At 34.6% G+C, this 24,374-nt stretch overlaps 1 protein-coding gene across 1 annotated transcript in view; it reads right to left on the bottom strand.

The window, feature by feature from the left end:
- Positions 1 to 24,374, bottom strand: part of sema3d (sema domain, immunoglobulin domain (Ig), short basic domain, secreted, (semaphorin) 3D) — a 68,530-nt gene that overhangs the window by 32,836 nt on the left and 11,320 nt on the right. The window contains exons 2-3 of the mRNA XM_088923931.1: positions 22,276 to 22,464; positions 11,505 to 11,665 (exon numbers count right to left, since the gene is read on the bottom strand). Of these exons, the coding sequence (XP_088780057.1) occupies positions 11,505 to 11,665; positions 22,276 to 22,429 (315 nt within the window). The 5' untranslated portion in view covers positions 22,430 to 22,464. The remainder of the gene's footprint in view (positions 1 to 11,504; positions 11,666 to 22,275; positions 22,465 to 24,374) is intronic.

Genomic DNA, 24,374 nt, shown 5'->3' with positions numbered 1-24,374 from the left:
TAACAAACCAAGTTTAATAATTACTTAGGATTTTTTGTAAAACAGAGATAATTAACAGGTTTATTACATGATTTTAAAGTCTTTCACTCCTCCTGTCCATTTCCATATTTTTCACCAAATTATGCAGTACACAAACTCTGACCCTTTCAAAGAGTACAGGTATAATATGTAAAAATGAGTCATGTATTTAAACAGTAATTACATACTGTATTTTTTTCTCATGAATGATACTGAATGAAAAATATCCTGTACTTAGTCAAACAGTAATACTGCATTACTGTGCCCTGTCAATACACACTGACAGCTTGCCCAATTATTTTGAAGTATGAAGCATTTTATGAAGGATAAAGATAAAATATTTATTTTGTGACCAAAAGCCAAGACTTCGAGCTGTTAAACATTATACCAACACACTCTGCAAATTACCATAATGTGTTTTGGTTCGAGTCCAGCTTTCACCTCTGGAAACAGCATTACAGATCAGATCCAGCTAACGTAATTGACAGCATATCTAGTAATAGTCATAGATCGGATAGTCTATTTTTCTGGAATTTCTCTTAAAACTGCCAACTACTTTCATCACTTTCTTCAAAGAATCTTAAGCATGCAGTTTATGTTTTGAGAAATTTAGCATAAAAGATTATTATAATTAAATTTGTGGTGCTGAAATTCTAAACATTTAGTGTGATATTCTGTTCATGTGTTTTCTTGCATTATTATTTCAACATTGAACTTATAACAGTACTTATCTTACTAGTGATACAGTATTTCTATATCTCAATTCTCTCCAGCAAAATCTTAACACTGTGTGTTATAAACAATACTATCCAAAAGACCAATGTCTGACTATGTCTGACTATTTTCCGATGTGTATTATCTGGAATTCACATTCAAGACCTCTTTATAAAAGTATGTTTTTTTATTTAAAAGCTATTTTGTTATTGCACGTAAAAACACGCATACAGGACAAAACACGTCATGTTATTACTGGAATATTATTTTCAGCTGACAGTGAATTAGTATTACTTTCATCTGGACTGCACACCACCCTCACTGATTACAGCAGTTTAGGAATGGAGAGGAGAAGTATGTTTACCTTGGTTAAATTAATTAGTCAAGATACTCCAAACATCCCTCCCAATAATATGGTGAAATATGCAGAACATTCAATTTGGTTTTACAGTGGCGTTAATTAACCCAATATATATATATAGAAGCTTTCTTCTGGAAGAACATCGTGTCTCAAGATTGTTGTTGTGTATTTTTGCCTGGCAAAATAAGTGAGGTGGTAATTCTAATGAATAATGGGTGGTATAAAAATATCCTTCCTGAACTTCTAGTTTGACCCTAACAATTGTAACACCTATCAGTAACAGGAACAAGTAATAGGTTTATTCCATGCCGAAAAGAGAAGGAAGAAAACACAACATTTCGGCTGTGGAGCCTTCTTCGGGTGTAGGCTACAGAAAGTTAAAGAGGAACCTGTGATTTTTATGTTTTTTTTTATTTTATTTGTATATGGAGTGTGTAAAAGCAATTTTGGAATGAATAGTTTGAACTGAAAGACAAAAAAAATCCCCAAGCCATTCTGAAGGTGTTGCTCTAATTAGATAGCCAGTGCTTTAAGGACAGATTTAGAACCAGCACACATTCATTCTACTGTATGTGGAATAATTTTCTGTATTCTCACGGGCTGGCGGCAAAGTTCTCAGCAGTAAAAACTAGGCTTCTGTACCTTACCCACCCATCCATTTTATAACTGCTTCATCCAGCTCAGGGTCGTAGAGGAGTCTCAGCCTATCCCTTCAAGCAATGGGTGCACAAGACAGGGTATACCCTGGAGGAGACCAGTCCATCATAAGGCACACACAGACACAAACACACAGGCTCACACCAGAACCAATTTTCCCAGAAACCAATTCACCTACCAGCTTGTCTGTGGACTGTGGGAGGAATCCAGAGCATCTGGAGGAAACCCACATGAGCATGGGGAGAACTTACAAACTCCACAAAGACAACAACCGAGGTCTAATGCTAACCACTGCGCCACCATGCCATCCTTCTGTACTTTATTCCACTACATAAATAAAACAAAGTCTACAATAAAAAACTTTTTAAAAGCAGCAAACTAGGAATTTAAACACTTTATTCCAATTTGTGTGATTGCCATTACAACTGTAAGGAACTAAACACTGGAATCAACTGAGATAGAAATCTTTGTATTAGATAACTGTGAAATTCATTCACATAGTAAGTAAAATACTATGAACTAAGTAAAAGGACCCAAACCTAAAACTAAAACTTAACCTCTAATGCAGATTGACTTAAAAGAACATGTTCAGAAAATGAATATATTGAAATTGGTTTAAAATCAGAGAATATATTTCAAATAAGCTTTTAAAAATATGCTTTTATTTTTGAAGTAACGGAAGAAAAGTTTAATTATTTCACTTACTTTAATTTAGTCTTTAATTACGGATGTCACAATTATGAAACGTTTTTCCTTCATTTCACAAATGAAAAGTTTTTCCTTTATTTTGCAAGAAATAACCCTATCAATTGCAGCAGAAGCTTAACCATTCATAAATAAGGCACTGGGGTTTAAGTCTTTCAAAGAATGGAAAAAAAAATGTAACCAGCACTGTTAAGACAGAAGGACATTTTGTATACTGTACATTTATTGAGGTACCTGGGTCACATGGTGGAATATAAATTAGTCCAACTGCCACACAGCTTTAGGGTCTTGGTTTTGTCTTTTTGTACTCTATGCTTCTAGGATAAGTGGCTTTGTGATAATGGATGCATGGATGCATATAGTAAGTGAGAAAATAGAAACACAAAAAAGGTTCTCTTTTTTAAAATATCATGCTGATTTGCTATCATATTATACAAAATATATGTTGCTACATTTTTTCCTGATTTTAATATTCAGAGTAGAATGAAATCTAAAAAACGGAATCACTTTTAGCATGAAGTCCTCAGAAATGCCATTTTAACTTTATGTACCTAAGCCAAGTGGGTGGAGGTAGTTATGTGATTGGAAGGCTATAAATCTTTTCTGCATCTCTCCAACTGAAAGTGCCAAATCACATGCAATTGATTCCTGTCTACACATTATCTCTCAGAAATGCCCCAGACGTGGCTGACAGTGATTGACATATTTCATTGGCTTTGGAGTCTGCTGAAGTGAATTAATTGGCTTGTTTGGTGGCGTGGGAATCTTTTATTTGACTCTGTGGGAATTCTATGGGCAAGACTCCTGGTTCTTCTATCAACACCCTCAGTCAGAAAAGTAAAGAAAACTATGCAGAGAGCAGAGGTACTATACTGTAGCTCCTGCCATCATCACACACACAGAATAATATGAGGAAATTGTTTGGTAGACTAATTCTATGTAAAATATACGTAATCTCAAGTAATTTCAATATATTACTTAAATATATTATGAAAGTTCAAAATTTGAACATAACCCTGCTCATATTAAGATATGGAGTTATCTGCAATATTTTGGAACACTAAACAATCATGAACATTTTTGAAAAGACAACATTGCATATGTATGTTTTCTGCATGTTTTTTTTTACTTTCCTGGGTATGGCAAGTCTTCTTTTTTATTAGGATCTCAACAAACCCTGTAAGTTTAATCTTGCTGTGCATCAGTGACAAGGAAGCAACACTTTCACAACTTGATTTGAAACAAAAACAACTACCTCAAAATTGAATATATAATATGCTCTCATACAAATGGTTAGCAGCTGCGAAAATAACTCTGAATTACAAATTGCAAGTAAGTAATCCCTTTAAGCCCAGCTGTCTTTAGAAAACAAAATAAAACACGTGACATCTGATATTGGAAAACCTTCGTGACCAATAATGCTCTAACACAACTGCAAGGCCAGCCACGTGTGACCTGTCTCCCTGGCACTGATGCAGATATATAGAGATATTTGAAGATTTTACCCCACATTAGAGGTCATTTGTATTTGGACATGGAAGGAATGGAATATTAAGTATCACGTACACTTCCGTGGAGGGCAACAGATTATAATGGCATGTTTTTTCAGCCTCTTTTGCCCTTGCTCTGTATGAGCCAAGCATTCAGAGAAAACGGCAGAGGCCAGACTCTGGAGCCTCACTCTCCTGACGTGTTGTTTTTCCTACGGAGTGAAGCTGGACTGGGGCCTTCTGGCACTAAGCCAATGTAAATGGAGTAACAACCTAAATACAACACAGACACAACACTACATTCTGTCACTTCACTGCTACTGCCGAAATTTGAACAATACTGCAGGCTTTCTAAGTGACTGTGATGTATGAGCACACGTTTATGTCACACTCCATGATGGTGTAGAAGAAGCAGAAACTCACATACTAGTGACATTGAAGAGTAAAACATGAAAAAAGGTCTAAGGGCAATTGATGTCTAGCAAATTAGCTATTTGGAATGCCAAAGAAAATTTTAACTTGTTTTTACAACTTGATGTACACCAGTTGTGAACCCCTCCCCGTGCTAAAACTAAATTAACCCGAACATTTATGTGATCTGGATGTTCTCCTTGTCAAGTCATGCAGGTCAGGGTGACAGCTGCCTTTTAATTTCATGAGCATATTATACACCACCATGATTAACATTTTTAGATTATAATGCCGCCAATGCAAATAGTTAACTTGTATTTGTTAATAAATAGCATAGATGTTATATATCAACACATATGTACAGTATATAAACATATATGTTGCAGTATATGATTGTTAGTGCCCCAGCTGGCTCTGTAGTAAAGCATGAGTTTCATTATCTCAGGGTAGCGGGTTCGTATCCCATGTTGGGTGCAAGCTCCTCCATGTTGGGAGTTGGGCACAAGTCTAACAACCCTGTCCTGTAAAAACCAAATGTTATGGTAACAGCAACAAGTGCTGGAAGGCATAATGGGCAAATATCCATCCATCCATATAATTCTTACATGATATATATTAGTGCATCCTACAGTACATTACAATCATATTCACAAGAATTTAATATCCATGTTTATCAAAATTAAGTGCAATTCCCAATGATTAATTCAAGATTATGGTGATTGCAATTATAGACATGCTTTATTATAAGAGAAAACGATAGTGAAAAACAGTAATATCTATGGTAATTAAATACATAACACTGCACATGTTAGAACGTATTTGCATTGCTTTTAGTTCTGAACAACATAACTTAAATACTTCCTGAGAAACAAAATCTATATATTTATGTCATCTTGTCGACAGATTTGAGAATGCAATTGCTGTCCAATACATTCTGTTGATGTATTAGTTTTTTTTTAATTTTCCAAAACTAAAAAACTTCATATGCAGATGGATAAGGAGAAAAACAATTTCAATTTCATCCCCAAATTCACTATGATTTTGACTCACTGAACATATAACCATTGCCTTTTTATATTTAGAAAATGTAAGTGTAAGTGAGCAGTCAATCCATAATGTACTCCTATTACTAGAAGACACAGAAAATTAATATAAATACCCTTGGATGTATCAGAGAACTCTGAATATGGAATATTAAGATTACTTAAAAACTGTACAGATTTCCATGTAAAAGAAGTACAAACTGGCTTGTCATCAGCCTTAGACAACTTCATCATCTGTGTTTACAATGTATTATAATAGAGGACATCATTCCCCCATCATCATTCTGAAGAGTAGCCACCAATCAATGAAATATTGCTGCTCCAGGAGACGAGCAAACTACCAATAGGCCAGTCAGGATCAGGACGTCCTCTGTGCAGATATGGGGCTGGGATGCTTCCTGCTCTCCTTTTTTTCCATTTCTCAGTGTGAGTCACTGAGCTAGTCTGCTAAATATCTTTCAATGAGCATCTGTGTGTCCAGCTGGAAGCTGGCTTTTTCCCCTCCCTTGGCTTGGTCTGTATTTGGTGTCTCTCTGGTGAAGGCAAACCACTTCCCTTGCTCCCTACTTTCTTACACTGCCAAAGCTACTGGGTTTAAATTTTACAGTGTGTGGTCACTTTCTGCACATAGACTACACAAGTGAAAGAAGGGACTGCTTTTCCCCCTGTTTGTTTTGGCATTTAAAAAATAAGACTGGTTAAAATTGTGCAAATTTTGAGTAGATGATTAGAACTGTTTCCCCTGTTTTAGGGGAAAAAAAAGGAACAAGTGTTCCAAAACCTTCCTTTTCTGTTACCTTGTTTTATTTTAGGTTAAGCAGTTGATTAATATGGCTTCTTGGTTTTTTTTTAAAAGAGACTATTTTTTCTTTATATATTTTTTCTCTTCCTGCTTGTTTTTCTTGCACTTTATTCCCCTCCACAGCCTCTTCATCTGTACTTCCTGCTTCCGATTGATGCCCTGGAGTTGCAGCCCTATGATCTGTACTTTGCTGCTCCCTGTGCCTTCCTACCTACTCTTGTCTTTTGTTCTCCTATGCCTTATTTATCTGCTAGATTCCCTCTCTCCCTCGCATGTGTAGAAAGCTACACAGCCACAGTGTTTTCTTTCCTTACCTTCCAGCATAGAATGAACCTTTTACCTGTTCCTATAATTATGGACCAGAGAAATAGCTGTAAAAGGCAGAGAGAGAAAGTATTGACATCTTCTGGATGCAGAAGAAGGATTCATGTTGTTTACTGTTTATTGTAGTTGATTAGTTTGTGATCACTGTTGTTTTTTCCGTTGATCAATGTTATTTCAATTAATTTAAAGCCAAAGCATTAGTACTTTAATTATCATGTATGGGAGGGTTGCTTATGTCATACATGCCATATTCTGTAGTATATTATGCAAGGGCATAGAAGTGGCAACTATTTGCATTATATGCATATTTGGCTATTTGGGAAGGTTCTCTTCACCAAGCCCTCACGAATGTCGAGACCCTACAGTATATCGGGTGACCTTCAATCAGGAATGACATCCTGTTCTCTCAAAGTTGAACTACGCTTAACTGCGGCTTGTGAAAACAAATGTTTTTAAAATGACATTAGCCTCCAAAAAGGCTACCAGAAAGATTATTGCATTTGTTACAGGAGGGCACTGCAAACTTTTGCTGATGCAGGCAAGAATCCTGGACACTGACCCGTTTGGGCTCTTGCTTTCCAAGTGCACGAGAGGTACAGTATATGTAGCTGCAAGGCATAAGTGTTTTGAATTATTTTTTATTTTTGACTGTCTGATTTGCATACCATCCAAAGACAGGCTCTAATACAGCTGCTGCTCTAGACCCCTCCATCGGCTCAGGGTCACACTCATTTTGCACCAGAACAACAGACCGCCTTCTTGGGTCTCAGCTTGAAGTCTCATGCAGCAGATAAGAGCTTTCACCTTGGACCTGCCCCTAGGTCTGCCTCACCTATACCTATGTAAGGTGTCAAAACCCAGACTCCACAGGCTGGTTTGTTTGTGGTGCTGGTATGCAAGAAATATTAATGATATCCATACTCTTTTGGTACACAATGTTTATCTACATTTTTCTTGTTACAGCTCCAGAGTATTGATTTGCCATAGTCTGGCATTTTTCTAAAATCATCTACATTTTTCTTGTGAATCATATCTCGATGTTGATGACATTCCACGCTTCTCTTTTCGCCTCAGATTAAGACCAGTGTCTAAACACGTTATGATCTGTTACATAGATCAGACTCAGGTGATATGCCATTCTGACCAACAATTAAGCCGTTGAGGTTCTAAGGTGTTCTGTAAGGAACTGCAGAAGTAGCTCTTCTTACACTGAACTGTTGATGTAATTTCTGTTGCCTGACAACAACGAGATCACAGTTCATAGCTTTCCAGACCAAGCACTGGCACACTCTATTAAAAGAAATTGCAACCTATACTGCAGGTCCTCTTTCAGATCACAGATCATTTATGCTACACATTTATTTGTTGGGATGCAACTGTTTTCTCGTTTCATCTGCTGCCCATATCTGTTATAGAGATAGCACAGCACTTCTGAAACATGTCCTCTAGTTCTATCATTCAACAGCATTGGCATACTAACCCATGGGTTTGTAGTTACCACTCAAAATGAAACAGAACTTTGTTGACTTCTGTAACCATGGTTCCCTAAAAAGACTCCTTAGGCCACATCGGATCCCTACAGTGGGATGTCTAAATGAAAAAGGGAGAGCAGAACATAACTCTAGCACTAGCTCTGTTTACAGCCTTATATCTCCTCAGGGAAAGGGTGGAAGCAAGGTGTCTCACTTTTGATTAGTCGATGTTCTGTCCCCTGGTAGCAGTGGTGACATCCTATTGTTTAGTGCCTTCTATAGAGAAACATGGTTACAGGAGTAATTGTGCACATTCCAGGATGCAAACTTAATAGTGAATTTTGAGGTTACAATAAAGAACAATTAATATTTTTGTTTCTTCTACACTCTAAAAGTGCTTTTAGTTTAAGATCAATAACTGCTGGAGGGAGTCCTTGAAGTTTTATAAGAGCTGAGTTACCATGAAAATTATACTGCCATCATTTTGTTGAAAGGACAGAAAACAAACCTTAAAAAGGTCTGTCAAACTACATACTTGATGTTCTGGTTTCAGTAATATGTAAAGCTGTTTAGAGAACTATTTAACAGTATGTAATCACACCTCAAACATAACCTGGTGTTAATCTGTAAGAAGAAAAGGAAACAGAACATGTGTTGTTGTTATGTTTTTTTCAGAGTGTAAAATCAGCTATCCTTAATTTTGTTTTCATAGTAACTCTGTGTATCTTGTCAGTGACTTTGTGCTTCCCTATCTTTTATTTTGTGTTCTAGTTTTACAGTTTAATAGTAGTTTTAAATAAGAGTTACTCTGGATAAAGCCAAATATTAATCATGATGGTTCACTGGTTCAGTAGTTCTTGCCTGGGCACTCCAGTAAGTGTTTGGTGCTTTGACAGTTTAACTTCTCAGCACTACCTGAGTGTCACTGTAAATCAACAACATCCACTGGAAAGACTCAAGTGAGGTGAGGTCATGAGAGTACGGAAAAGCAGGGTTAAATCTGACATGGGGAAATGTGGGTGAGAGGGATGAAGAAGGAGATCGAGTCTAAGGTGCAAAGACCTAACACAGCCACACTGACAAGTCAGTGTCTAAAAGATAATAGTTACAATCAAGCAGACCTCACGGCCTGTCCAGATCCCTGAAAATCTCTGATCTCCAGTGGCAAACAAGCAAATGACCTGGTGATGTAGGTCATGGGTATTTTATCAAATTGTTTACAAATTTGTGTAATCACTGTAAATATTCTTCATCAGCATATCTTTTCCTCGCTCTTTTTGGCATGGACCAGTTTCTTTGTAATACCTATGCCTCAATGTCATTTGTGAATACTCCAATGATTTTTCTCCTTTATTGTTCTCTGTAATAATTTTTTCATCACTGTCAGTTTAGGTGCTCATGAGTCACTTTTCACTGGCCTGTTCTCATTATTTCGTTTCCAGTAATATATGAAAAAGACATATTTTACATAAAGATTTACTGCTCCATTTACATTGTATATTTTTGCTGTGTCATTGCTACATTGAAATGAATACAACCTAAGCATTGCACATCTTTGTATAATAATAGGAAATCGGAAGTATCATTGACTAGGGATGAAGATGTTTTTGTTTACAACATTTGACTATAAAGTCACAAAAATATGACATGTCTGATTTAGACTTGTATGAAATGACAAATATAATGAGAACATCTGACAGCTCTCAGAAGGGGACTTTAATTGGCTGCATGCAGCAACATGGAGCCAGTGAAGGGACAGGAGTAATGGAGAAACATAAGAAAACTGAGGGAAAGAAAAGACAAGAAGAGCAACAGAGCTCTGGATGTGCTGGAATCTGAGGTTGGTGTTGGCTGGGGGACCAGCCAAAAGGGAGTTACAATAATCTAGATAAAAAAATATCAGGGCCTGTACATTCTGTGAATGTTGCCTTCAAGCAGAAAAACTAGAAACATGCCAGAGAAGAAATGTGTTGAGAGTAGAAAGGGGAGGGGTTAAAAGTGATGCTGAAGCTTTTGTTGCTACCATGCTTTGGTAGTTAAATTAATCTATATTGGGAATCATTAAAGATCTAGCTCATACTACAAAATATTATATACTATTTTATTCTGAAAATAAACATTAAACAATTATATATAAAAATATCTACATCAGTTTAAAAAAATGTATTTTAAAAAAAAAAGATTGTCAAACCTGTATTCTAATGTATGTACTCATAATTCTGTAAATATTTCAATATACTGTATTATTGTTTTAATGTTTTTTTCAGTATATTTTAAGCATTAATAAGTGAGAATCAATTATGTGGTAATAAAAAAGTATTATTATAACAAAGAGAGAGAAAGGAAGAGTGGAGACAGAAAGAGAGAACAAGTTTAAAACAATAAGCCAACCAACCCATCGAACCCTGTGAGATTAGTCCCAGTGAACTACCCTGACGAGACACTGTGCTGTCTTTAGTCAAGTGTAGGTACAGTATGTCTTACATTCATGCTTAGAATTACATTAGTTGGTGAAAAACCCAAATGTGAGATTTGAAGAAAGCAGTAAGCTTTATGATGTTTATCGTTAATATTAACATATACAATGTATAATCTTATATTTTTAACGTTTAATACTGGGTATGTACAGTATATGTTAAAATGAGGAATCTAACTTTATTATTTTTGAACCACAGAACAGTGAAAATGCAATAAATTCTAATGAATAATCAAGGGAGTTTTAACAACACTATCATCTTCTGGGCTGCACTCTAAGGCACTTTGTGATAACTTACTATATTACAATACATTAATATCAAGGCAGCCTCCACTGACATTCACAGTACCAGTATGTAAAAAAAATCCTTTTAGGTGTCTGTTTCATCTAACTGTTCACCACCCCATCCTCAAACCCTTACATTTGTAATGTTACCTCTTCGGTCTCAGGTTCTACCAGCTTCTACTGAGACAATTTTAAGAAAACAGTTTTGTGACATCATAGTTAACTCTGAATTATGGCTGTTTTTTTTAGCATCAACTCAAGCACAAAAAAAATCTTTGTCTCAACATGTTGTCAGAGAAAAGAGCGTCACAGACTAGCAATAAACTTAGAAAAATTTAACATTCTTACAGTTTAGATTATTGGCATTTCCATTTGAGGAAAAAGCAAATTATACATTGTACAGCTGTCAAACTCAATCAGTAAGCTTTCTTTTATTGTTTTTTTTTCTTACACTATTAAAAATGCACCATGCTGCATTACAAAAAAACTACTCTTTCTGGATGACCTTAAATTCTGAAACATGTTTATCATTCAAAGCAACACTCTCTTTTCAGGTGCTTTCAGGTACTACAAAATGAATGTGACATAAATCACGCTGTATATTTGTGTGCATGCCCCCAGTACCTGCTCAATAGAACATTGTTCTCAGGAAAATAAAGCAGTGACAAAAGCTCATTAAAATCAGCACAGATGTTCTCAGACAGCATTTGAATGGCAGGGGAGACCAAGTTCAAAGATAAACATACCTTCCGTGGATCCTTGTTTAAATCATCCAAGTCAAGCAGAAAGATGTGATCTTTGGCACCCAGCAGAAGGCGCCCCTTTTCCTCATCCAAAAGAAGGGTCTGAAAGTGAACCCCTTTAGCCGAGCCCAGGAATGGAGTGGAACTGTTTGAGAACAGCAGGTCTGCATGAGGAAGAAGGGAGGCCATATAAATGCCGTGACTCATCATAGTCTTAATAAATACAGACACATACCAAAGATCTTACACTTTAAACTCTGTAGTACTAGGTTCCATTTAAAATTAAAAGCTTTTTCTTTAGTCATCACCAGTACTCTGAACCATAAAAGCTTTTAAAAGTTTACTTCACTCCCAATGTCATGCGTTTACTGAAAGCATATACATTTACAACAGACGGTTGAAAAATATCTCAACTTCAAATAAAAAATAAATTAATACATTTTTAAGCTTCCCAGAAAATAAAAATTAATTATAAATATATTGTTTTTTAATGGATTTATGGACTTTGAGCAGCACTCATATTAACTGCTCTGCACTCATATCACCAACATTAAGCAAAACTATATAATGATATCTAATAGTTCTTATGGTGGTGTTTAATTATAGCTAATGACTTTTAAAGCATGGATCCTAACACCAATAATGACATCTTGCACTATGAAGCAATGAATCATTAATTCATTATAGTGCCACTCTAACAACATGAACATACTGACATTACCAACATGAGTAACTATGACTTTTCATTGCCTACAGGCCTATCTGTCAAAGAAAAGCTCAGATTATACAATGATCAATGTTCCAATCACAATGGATACAGCACAACTCTAAGTCTTGTGATACAGTGAATGGCTCATTTTCTTCTACACTGTGTTTCTCTGACAGAAAGAGAAATGTGTATCACTTTGCAAGATACCTTGTACCCTTCAAATTCAAACTTTCACCAGATTTTCATTAAGCAGAAACTAAACATTCAGTCAGTGTCCACAATCTTTGCACACACAATGACAAAGTATGCATACAGACAATTACAATTCAAACAGAAATCCAGACATTAAATCCCTGAGACCTTTAATGTACTGTAACTTTAAAAATGATACAGGCCTATTACTTTGAGATACCACCAGAAACTAAAATCCGTTATTTTCACAGATATACTTTAAACACCATCTGCCATTTGTGAGTTTTGACGTTAGACTACCTGGAGAAATCGTAGTTTAAGATGCGTGTAGTTCATGAGATACTACCTAGGTCATTTTGGGAATATCTGTTATATTAAAATGTGTTCAGTTTAAATAAACACCTCTGTTTCCCTTTCACTTCACTCCAGTGGACAGACTGTCTTTCAAAAATGAACTTTCCTGTGATTGCTTTAGAACTGTAAACAAATAGATATAACCTCTTCAGCGGAGTCATGTTCCATTTAATGCTACATTTCTTTAACAAACATTTATAAAAACACAGAGTGGTGGCACTCAGAGTGAAAGGCTGAATGGAATGACAGCACAACAATTTGAGGGGTGAGGATTTGAAAAGAATATAAACAAATATTCAATATTTGCACATTCACATTTTCTTGTTTTACTGGTGAGAGATTAGCCATGCTGGTTCACTTCTAATCTGCTTTGTAAATAGGATGTATAAAGACTATAATGAAAGAAGACCAAAACTACTAGGTAAACTAGTTTTACCTCCTAGCTAACACTTTGTATTGACATTTGAAATAAAGGCATGTTTTCTCAACTTATTAAAAAGTCCCACTCAATCCCAGCACAGAAGAAGCAGTACATTTAATTATTTCTACAAGATAAAAATAATACCCTAGAATGTGTTTTGTATTAACCTTGAACAACAAGGTTTTTGTCTGAGTAACTTTAAAGCTAGAGTCAAAGAATCCACATTTAATTTGCAGGATATTTAATTTTGTCCATTTCAACATCCATTTTGTAAGCTTTATTAAACACACCTCTCTTGCTTTAAAATGTTATCTACATTTTCCAACACAATGACTGGTTTAAAATGCATATGCTGCTACAATGCTCTGAGTATTAATTTCTTTCTCTTAAACTTCACTACCTTTTTTTAGACTTGATCTAAAGTGAATTGAATTTACAGTTAATTTTATAATCAAAGTGGAATCTGAAATAAGTGGATAACAAAAGAGTTCCCACATACTGTCTTGAGTGAAAGATAACACATAAAAAGAAAATGTACATTTACTAAGATTCAGAGAGACAGAGCCCATTAAAACCAAAGGAAAGCAGGACATAATGGTAATCATAAGATTGCCTTTAACCAAAGATCCCTTGAAATTTAAGGACAATACCAAAAAAAACTTTTTATGTAAATTACATATATGTGCATCTATAAGATGACAGTGTGAGAGATTTAGCCACACTGACATTCTTCGCCGGGGACAAATACTGTACTTGGATCAAAATCATTTTCATGAATTTGTGAAATCATTGTGATCGTTTTCATTTAAAAGACAAAAAGATGTTATAATTTAGTAAGATTTTCAACATTAGTGATTTGTAATGCAAATTGATACATGATCCATGCCTTAATAACAGTTTTCAGTCTTTTTTGCTTTAGTGATATATTCTAGTGTATTTCCATATATTGCAATAAGAGTATATACTCTGCAGTCTTTTTACATTACTAAAACAAGAAAAATATCTGAAGAGTAAAGAACTCTGATGTAACTTTACACCCCTTGACAATTTTCTAAGGCTAAAACTGCAAAACGCATGAAATCCAGAAGGCACTATGTCTGGACAGCAATCTCATTTATTGCATCTCTTGCAGAAAGTTTTCTATCGCTTACATTGGTGGAACAGGAAAAAAGGCTCATTTCAAGGAACATGTCAGTGCAGTGAGGAATGAAGATCAAAGACCAAGCCAAGACAACAGTTCCCCATTTTACCCTTTACAGCCACGATCACTCTGACCTTTCTGTCTGTCCTTTCATAGATATTCAGACTTCTACTTCAGAACAACATTAGAAGCTAAAATGTCCATAAAATAAGCTCTCCACATTTCACCTAGAATGTGTTTCTCAATTGTCCATCTTCTTATAAACCCTTTGTCAATTTCCTTCTCATTAGTGCATTCTCATTTTTCAGTTCAACTTATTGTTATATTGCTGCTTTTATTGGTCCACACACTTAAAGGTTCCACAATGAGAACTAGTTTTATTGTTGTTTCTACTATTCTTACTGAATTAGCCTCTATTTGTTGGTTATCATACACATTAAATAATTGAGCGGACCCTAAGTGGTTTAAAAGAGCAAATTCCACATAAGCAAACATTGCTGTCTTAAAATTGTAGACTTATGAAAAGCTTCAGAAAGGAAATAGTATATAGAACTTAACTGAGAAAAAAAGTTGCAATTATTTTCTACAAAAACTAATACAGTAAGGTTGTGTTTATGGCACTGGTTCAGAACTTGCCCTTTAAATGTAAGTCATTTTACAGTGAAGGAGTTTTTAATATACAAAAATGGCATATTTTTAGACACAATTGCCATGGCTTGTTTTCAGAGACTTCATTGGATTAGAACTTTAAAGACTTGTTATTATTTTATAGAACTGGGTGAAGAACAAGTGTCCAAACTATTTTTCTTTAGTTGGTTTGCTGTGTATTTAAAAGCAGCAAATTAGCAATAAAGGTGATGTGATTTATTTCTGTCGACTTTAGAAAAGTGCACCTTCACCTCCTTTTGCAAACACCATTACGATATATAACTTCTGTGAATACTGATGGAAATATTGTACTGTTTCTTCTCTACACATAGTACACGGGCTATAATAATACTGAAATGAATGCATTTTTGCAGCTAAATTGAATAGTGAGTCAATCATAGTTTTCTTAATCAAATTAATTATCTATTTACATTTATTCCTGTTCACTTTAGAAATGTATGGTTATTGCTCCTTTCACCAACACCATTAAAAATTAAAACTTTCATGTGAATACTGACAAAAATCATTTCTTCTTTGCACAGATGGTGTAATGAAATTGCAAGGGATTTAGTTAGAACTATTACACAACTAGTTTCTCAAAACACTTCCACAATAACTTTATGAACAGTTCTTTCACACCCCACCATCATCACAAAAATCATCACAAAAGACTCAAAACTTGTGAGTTGGGTATCTATAGCATAGCAAATAGTTATAGTCTCTTTCCCATCTTGTCAATCCTGTTACACAAGCAGCATGAGTACATGCATTGTGCTGCTGGAATGTTGTAAACTCACAGGAAGGGCAACAAGTGAAGCCTCAGGTCTTGATCAATGTAGCCCTGAGCTGTCACATCACCATAAATCAAGTGTAATCCTGCAGTGAATAGACACTCATTTTTAGACCATCACAATTAGAGCTCCCCATTTATTGGTCTTTTGAACAAAACAACTATCATTTTGTTCTGCACTACACTCTCTGAAGACCATCAGGGTGGTCTACACAAATCCTTATTCACTGCTTAAGAGGACTTGACTTCACCGCTGAGGTTCACCCCAGATAACTTTGTGTAGCCTCCAGCATTCAAATGGCACAAAGGCATTATTCTCTGTGTTTTTCTTTCTTGATTTTCACTAGGCATGACATAAGAGTTGAAATTGCTTTCATTTATGCCTAAATCACTGTGATTTAAAGTGCATCACTATCAGCAATGAATGATCATCCATCCATTTTCTAACTGCAATAAAGAGTTGTAGGGAAACTGGAGCCTGTCCTGGCAAGCAAAGCCAACATAGGGTACCAGTACATCACCGCACGCAAAGTCATTTTTCTAAGAAGCCAGTTAAACTATCAGTAGGTCTTTGGACTATGGGAGAAAACCAGAGCTCCTTGCAGAAACCCACATTAACACAGGGAGAACTCCAAGCAGATGGTACCCCATTCATACATACTTAGAGTGGTATACTTTATATACATTGTATAATACAAACCAGGATACTGATTGAATAATGGTGTTTATTTAACAGAAGTTTGGAAGGGGGTCATATTCTAACATTGCACTTCCACTCCCATGGGATTCTGACATCTTATACTCAATATTACTCAATATTCACCTTGTTTAAGCTAGGAGTGGAGTGGAAAAACCAACTCTGCTCCTATCTTGCAGTATGCTCTTTTCTTTCTGTTCTCTTGATATTGTCAATCCTCTCAAGATTTCCAAACAGCCAAGGCTGTTTCATATTCATTTTCCTTCCCCCATTTCTCTGTTCTCTTAGCTCCGCTCACTCCACTTGCTCCCCTCAACAATTTTCTCTTCGTTTTTGGTCTGGTGTCAAAGTCACTGTGCCTACAACTCTAGTTTATATAGTTTTGTCTCTTTCCTATTCCTAAATCCTACTTTTCGCTATCCATATAGAAGTCCCCCCTACCCCAGGCCCTGACCCTCCCTCCACTCAAGTGTGTGAGAGCACTGGGTGCAGTCTCATGCAGCCGAAGAAACTCACTATTAGCTCAGTGTTCGAGATCTACATGATTGTTTTGGGGATCCTTTTGGGTGGTTGTGACAGAGCGGATCTTTGGACAGAGTTGTCATTTAATCAGCCAGGTGAGTTAATGCTAAAGTACTCTACATCTTTATATTCGTTGGCTTATTTTATTATTAGAATTTGACCAAACTACTGAAATGGATTTTATTTAACAGGATGTCTAGGACAAATTCTAATGTTGCACTCCAGCTTCCCTAAGAGTAAATACTTCCTGGCTGCACACAACTTGCTATACATCTTTCCTAGCAAGCCTCCATAGGAGGGAGGTTGTGACACTGTTGATCTTCAGCCAGCACTGGTGTTAACCCACCTGGCTGAGGAAATGACAAAGTCATTTGATCAAAAGAGATATTTCAAATGCAAAAATTATAAAGTATGTTAAAATCTCAAAATAAAAGGATAAAGTTGTCCAATTAACCCAGCAGTTAGATTTATGTAATAATTCTGTGTTACATTACAATACTTGTAAGAAAATCCTGATTTAAAGAGTTGAGTTCTAGAGTTGTTGAAAACACCTCACAGACAGTTTTATGGAACACGGCACATTGATTCATCACATGACCTCAGAAAAACCTCTATTCCAATTAGAATTATTTTCCAAAAGCAACATTTTCAAAAGCAGATGTATTTTTATTATTTTCAAAACATATATACACAAGGAATTGATATGAACCTCTAATGACCTTCAGCTGGTCAAAGACAATAGTTGGGTTTCCAATGAATTCTCTTTCCCACAGTGAAGTTGGTTAAAACAAACCAGTTATATCAAAGATATACTGTAGAAAAGTACTGCTAAATTGCACATAACTGATTTGCCATTTATCATTTCATTTGCTCTTGGTGCCTTTTCTAAATTAGCCAGCAACATATGGGAAGGAAAAGGTGCCATATTCAACAACTGATCTGCTTGCTCAATTATTTCAATCATGTTCATGTAATTATTTCAATATTTTCAAAGAACAGCAACTTTTGATGGTGATATCACATTGAACCATTGTATTTTTGAGCATTTTATACAGCACGTTGTGCATGGCATGTTGCAGACAGACCCTAGCAATAATTTATTATCTAAATTCACTATAAGTGTATTTTACTGGTCCAATGAGTATATTTTACTTGGTGACAAACTTCAACTGATAAAACATCCATTAATGAAAGTCAAGCATCTTACATACAGTATACATACAGTACACACTGAAACAAAATGAATACTCTAGACTGATGAATTTCAGGAACAAGTGGAGATTAATTACATGCTGAAAAGTAAAAAGAAACAAGAAAAAACATTTTAGCCTTCTTCAGATGGAAACACCACCACTTCACTGATGAAGACAGAGCACTCTCCAATTTTACTGATTGCATTTCACTTTTTGGTTTTATAGTTATATTCAGAGTATAATTTAACATTCAAGCAGTTTGAAGAGCACAGCAATTTCTCCACTCAATGAAGCATATTGTTTTATCGTTTTAGAAATTAATTTTTGCAAACTCATCTTGGAAACATTAATTAAAAAAACTAAAAATACAGCTTGTAATGATCATTGGTTTTTAAAGATAAAGTCTGCTATCATGCTAACATACTGTATGCTAACACACATACTGTAAATAGCATGATGAAGTGTCTTTGCTGATTCAAGATTCCTTCTATTTTATGAAGATGACTAATACAATTTTTCTTTTACAATACTAATCACAAAATATTTGACTAGCAAAACAGATTGTGTTTCTTTTAAAAAAACAGTGTATTGCACTCAATTTATTTTCCTAATTAACAGAATGCACATTTAAATTAATTTTAAATTAATTTAAATTTTAATTTAAACTTAAACTGTTAGCTTTTTTTGCTCATTAGTAAAACTGAATTATCACCATGAGAAAAATGTTGTATATTTGGTAGACTTGAAGAAAAGAAATACAATAGACAAAGTAATGAACCAAAAAAACATACTCATAACCAAGCTCAAAACCAGAAATCTGACTCATGACATTGTGTTTTTTCTCTAATATTAATCATAGACCTCTTGAAAAACTACACTGACATTGGTAACCCAGCGGAAGGCCAAGAATTCTCTTGAAACAAGCACTATGAGACAATCTTTACCTCTAAAACTATACTGTGAATTGTTATTACACAAAAGAATGTCAGTTCCAAAAGACCAGCAAACAAAATTCAGTATTTGGCCTAGGATTAAATTACAGTATAGAACCCAAGACAGATAAAGACCAGAAACACTAGGCACACAGTGTTTCTGGTGTAAATCAGTGTTTTTTTCCACAAAGGAAAGATGTTTACAGATTGCTAAACACAGACCTGGAAACACCATTCTGTACTACAAGGACATGAATACACTAGAGACAGATATGATGGTAGTAGTACTGTATATTTGTATAGGAAGGAGTTTTGAGTTCTTAAGACAGAGCTTTTGACGTGCATGACACAGCCACATGTCCTACCTCAACAGCTCAGAACGGTCATCATTCTACTTCAATGACAGCACTGTATGCAATTGATGAAGATACTGTACAAAATTGTTGTGAGCACTCTATTTTAAAATTATTTACATTAACTGTATAGCAATAATTTCAGCAATAAATATTGTATTTTATTACACCTGTATGGGATATTCAGTAGAAGCAGACTGATAAACATAATAAAGGGACATATAAATTTTAAAACCAGAACCTCATATATATATAGAAAAATATGTTCAATATTTTTCAATGTTACTATTGACTGTCATAAGACATGTCATAATGACTGACATTTAGATGGAAGGTTACACCTGAGTACAATATGACCGTGACAAGTATCTGTACTGTATGTCTAATCTAGAATAACTTTTTTCTTTACTACCCTCTTTCATATGTTCTTGTCTTATCTTTCATACAGAATTTTAAAATAAAATGAAAATTTCTGTTCCAGTTAAAGTGCACTCTATATGTGTGGTTTCATATTTCAGAAACAAATCATAAAACAGTACGTCATTAAATTCATATAAATACCACCACCTGGAGAAGCTTTTCTAGCTTTACTGCAAACCGATAAGTGAAGAATCATGGCCAATTTTAGCCCTCAGATACTCTGTTAAGGTAACGTTATCATGGACAAATGCAAGCACAATTACTGGGACGGAGATTTTGAAAAGAAAATATTTTGCCCCACAGCAAGAAGGAACATACAGCAATCTTGCAGATGAAAAATAGTTAATTACCACAGAAAACACTGAATAATTTTGTTTTCAAATTACCTCCTATATAATACCTTACTTAAGGAATGCATTGTGTTTTCAACTTGTCATCACTGCCATTAATAACAAAGATACATGCAGCAGTGAAAACTGACAGGAGAGAAAGTGATTTACCCTGCCATTGAAGTTGCTCTCTCCAGGGAGCCATTGCTACTGAATCTGAAGTTAAATGTGGCTAAATGAAAGCTGCTTAAGTATTATATTTGCATGCAACATCTGACAGGAAAAGAAAAATAATTTTCAATAAAACATGTGTTTTTCATAACTACTGTGGCCAAAGTGTTCTTTTTTTGTCAAAGCACTCACATAATAACATATGCACTCACAATATAATTTATGTGAAAACATAGTGCAGAATAAAAAGAAGCTGTAGAACATTATTAAAAGTATTGCACTCTTATGCAACAGGAAAGGATACATTTTGCATTTTTTAAAAACTTATATATTGTTTCTAACCTTTTTTAGTTTAGAAACTATTTTTAAGAATCTCTATATTAGGAGGTTTACTGATTTCCATATGCATAATAGAAAGCACTGAACACTCTTGATAATTATCTCAGTATCCTAAACTAACATCCTGAGGACAAAATAATGAAAAACAAGAGTTATTAAATATTAAAATGTAGTGTGGTTAACTTAAACAAAATTACTAATACTTTTTTGGAAATAATTTCAGATATTTCAATAGTTTTCAAGAAATACTCAGCACCTGCTGTAGTTACAGAATCTCTTGCATTTCCAACTGTAGAATAAGTTAACAATTTAGCATAATGCTATACAATACACATCAGTTACAAAAGAGTCAGCAGCTCATAAAACCTGAATTGGAAGTCAAGTGCTACATGACAGGATAAGTGCTCCTTTTATTCTGTAGTTGACATTTTAATATGGCTAACAAACTGAAAAATTAAAAAAAAAGTAACATAAAAACCCTCTGCTTTCCTCATGTTTCCCTGAACTCAGAAGATGCTAAGAAAAGATTGGTCAAATTCTGCAACTCCTATTCGCATCTGTAAGTTTCACTGACCAACTTGATTACTTGTTTTCAATAATGTAGTACGCTCAAAAAATCTATAATCATCCAGACATCAGAGATTTTCTAAGTCATGATTTAAATATTCAAACAAGCCTTCCCATTTGCTAAAGGAATTAATTTTCTTCATATGTATTTTTAAAATAAAATGAAAATGCCTGTTAAAGTGCACTCAATAAGTGTGGTTCCTTATTTCAGAAACAAGTGAAATCTAAATATGCTATTAAATTTATATAAACTGCAAATGTTTGTTAATTTTCTAAGTGAGCTGTATCACTTGCTTTCTGGTTATTAGCACATAGGCAAGTAAGAAAAACCATTGTTTATATGATGGGGAAAATACAATGCATTTGCAAAATCATGGTAATTAAAAAAGCACATAAAAACCAGAGTTTTCTACTGTATTTGAAAATTTGTAATTTTCACAAATGAGACATTTTAATTCCTGATGTTTTTTTTTTAATTTAGGCAAAATAAATCACACAACACAAACAAGTCAATAAAGTAAGGTTATACAGTGTTTTAAGTATTCACTTTTTCCAGGGAGCATATTCCCTTTGGTATCTCTGTTACACCATCCGTTCAATTTGCACAGTTTAGATTCCATTTGCCCAATTAACCAGAAATGCAGTTAAAGTTCTGCAGTATCAGATGTTTGAGTCACAAACTACTACAGGTGTGGGATGAGCCACAATTATTGTTTTATTGCAGGAATTGTAGGTAAAACAGCTTTCTCGTTCCCTATGTACTCTTGGAATAAAACTATTTCGATGACATTTTAAATGTTTATTTAACCACCAATACAAATGGAGCAAAACAACATGTTTAAAGGGAGATACACAAATAAGACAAGGATGTGCAGTAAAGTAGGGTTAAAACGAAATCTGCACTTGAGAGGACATAATTGCCAATTGTTAATCTGTTTCTTCCCTAAAATTGATTATTTTCCACAGAAATTGTATTATTGAAAAGCAACCTCTTACCTTTGTAGCCAAGCTTGAGTCTAGGAACAGTCTGCTTAACAGAATCTGTTTGAGGTAAGGTCAAAAGTAGCATCCCAAAGAGACACAAGAGATTAAATGAACAAAATCGTCTGCTTCTTTCAGCCACTTCATGTGCCTCCGTTTCTGCATCCATTGTCTTCTTCTGTTACAATGCAGTCAGGTACAGCACTGTTAATAAAGAAACAGATTTCAGGTTACATTTCACCCAAGCTTTGATTCTAAAAGAGAAGTAGAAGTACCCATCGTACTCTATGTTCCTATGATCCCAGCACTGTGGAACAGTGGTTAGGGCTCTGTCCTTTTGACTGTTAAGTTGTAAGTTGACTGTTACCCATATGTGCTTTAGTGTATGTTGCTTTCAATAAAAAAAATGAGCCAAATAGGCTTTATAATAATGCACAATAAGCACTTCCATGATTCAAGAGCATGTTATATAAAATTCTGATAAAACTCATCTCACTTCACTTCCACATTTCAATAGCTGTATTTAGTTTTGAAGTTGCTTTTTAGTTGTTTTATTTTCATTCTTTTTTAATTGTTGTCTTGTTTTTTTTTATTTCACAATTATATAATGGTTATAACCAAGAAGTGATTGTAGTCAGCAGCAACTGTGCAACACTGATAACTTTAAAACAAGAATTAACTATCTGTCACACGAAGGACCTAAAGGTTCTTTGGGAAAGTATTACTTAATGATGAAGTAGATAATTGCTTTTAAGCAAAACCTTTCCATTACTAAAATAAATGACTTGACAACCAATTCACAAAGAAATTGAGTTACACACCAAACATATCACTGTATATTGTAAAAATACACTACAAAATCAATCTAATCTGCTGCACACTCACATAAAAAGTATACATAATATTCTGAATTAAAAATCTGTAATTAAGAAAACTGCTTGTCTCAAGGTTACTGCAGAATGCATTTCGAGATTAGGCTAACAATGTTATCACAATGCATGGTAAAAAGAGATCAAGCAGAGCACAGGAAATACATTAGATTTTTTTCTAAGGCACCATTTCTCCAATACATGAAATAACATACTCTAAACTAAGTTATTCTTAAGCAATACTGAAACCAAATCAAATATTGAAACAAACATGTTAAATCATTCATATACTTATAAACCAAATAACAGTTTTAAATATCAGAAATATTTACATTTTATGCCAAACATTTTCACATGTAAGAATGATACTGCTGCATCTTCAGTGTTTGGAACTTTACTTCATCCACTTATTGATGTGCTGTATCACGTATATTTACATTTCACAGCTAAATTAATTAAGGTTCTGCGATAACAAACACCCAGAGCAGCACCCTGCTACCAGTGCTGGTCTCCTACTGATAAAGAAGACAGCTGGTTTATCTGAAACAAACCGTTATCTGTTTTTATATGGCAAAGACAAAATACCAAATGAAAATAGATTATATATCATATTTTCATGTAAATGACAGGCGACCTAACAACAAAATGCAAACAGTATTGTTTGTTAAATTACCGAGTCAAGAAAGACAAAGTTATTTAAAACTGCGACAGTAGCATTTCACTACATAAGAACAAGTAATAGGTTTATTCCATGCTGAAAAAAAAGAAGAAAGAAAACAACGTTTCGACCGTGGAGCCTTCTTCAGGTGTTTAAGCAAAACCTTAAGCAAACGTTTAAGCAAAACTTTCACTACATAAGCCAAGTAGTAGCTAGTAGCGACAAGATTTTATGCTTTTTGAGTCTAGTCAGAGAGAATAAGTTTCTACATTTTCATGCTGGAAAAGAGCAGTCTTTTTTCTTTCATTAAGGTCTTCTATGTCACTTTTCCCAACAAATGTATTTGACACTGCTTAATTAACATTCTCCAATGGGACAGCTAATCAATCTATGTTCAAGTCCACACAAAATACTAAGGGTACATTTTCACCTGAGGTTACAGCAACTTTTTTTTCCAGAGCTTTTTGTTTGCTTTATTAGATGGTTCAAACTACTACACAAGGGAACATCAGTTTATCTTTAGTGTGTCTTACTGGGGATAAGAGGATGTAGAGCTACAAATGATTTTTGTTAGTAATTTTTTTTAT

This window comes from Atractosteus spatula, chromosome 8 (genome assembly GCF_055471065.1).
Source record: "Atractosteus spatula isolate fAtrSpa1 chromosome 8, fAtrSpa1.hap1, whole genome shotgun sequence".
Lineage (NCBI taxonomy): Eukaryota > Metazoa > Chordata > Actinopteri > Semionotiformes > Lepisosteidae > Atractosteus > Atractosteus spatula.
This window is presented reverse-complemented; position numbering and strand designations above follow the sequence as displayed.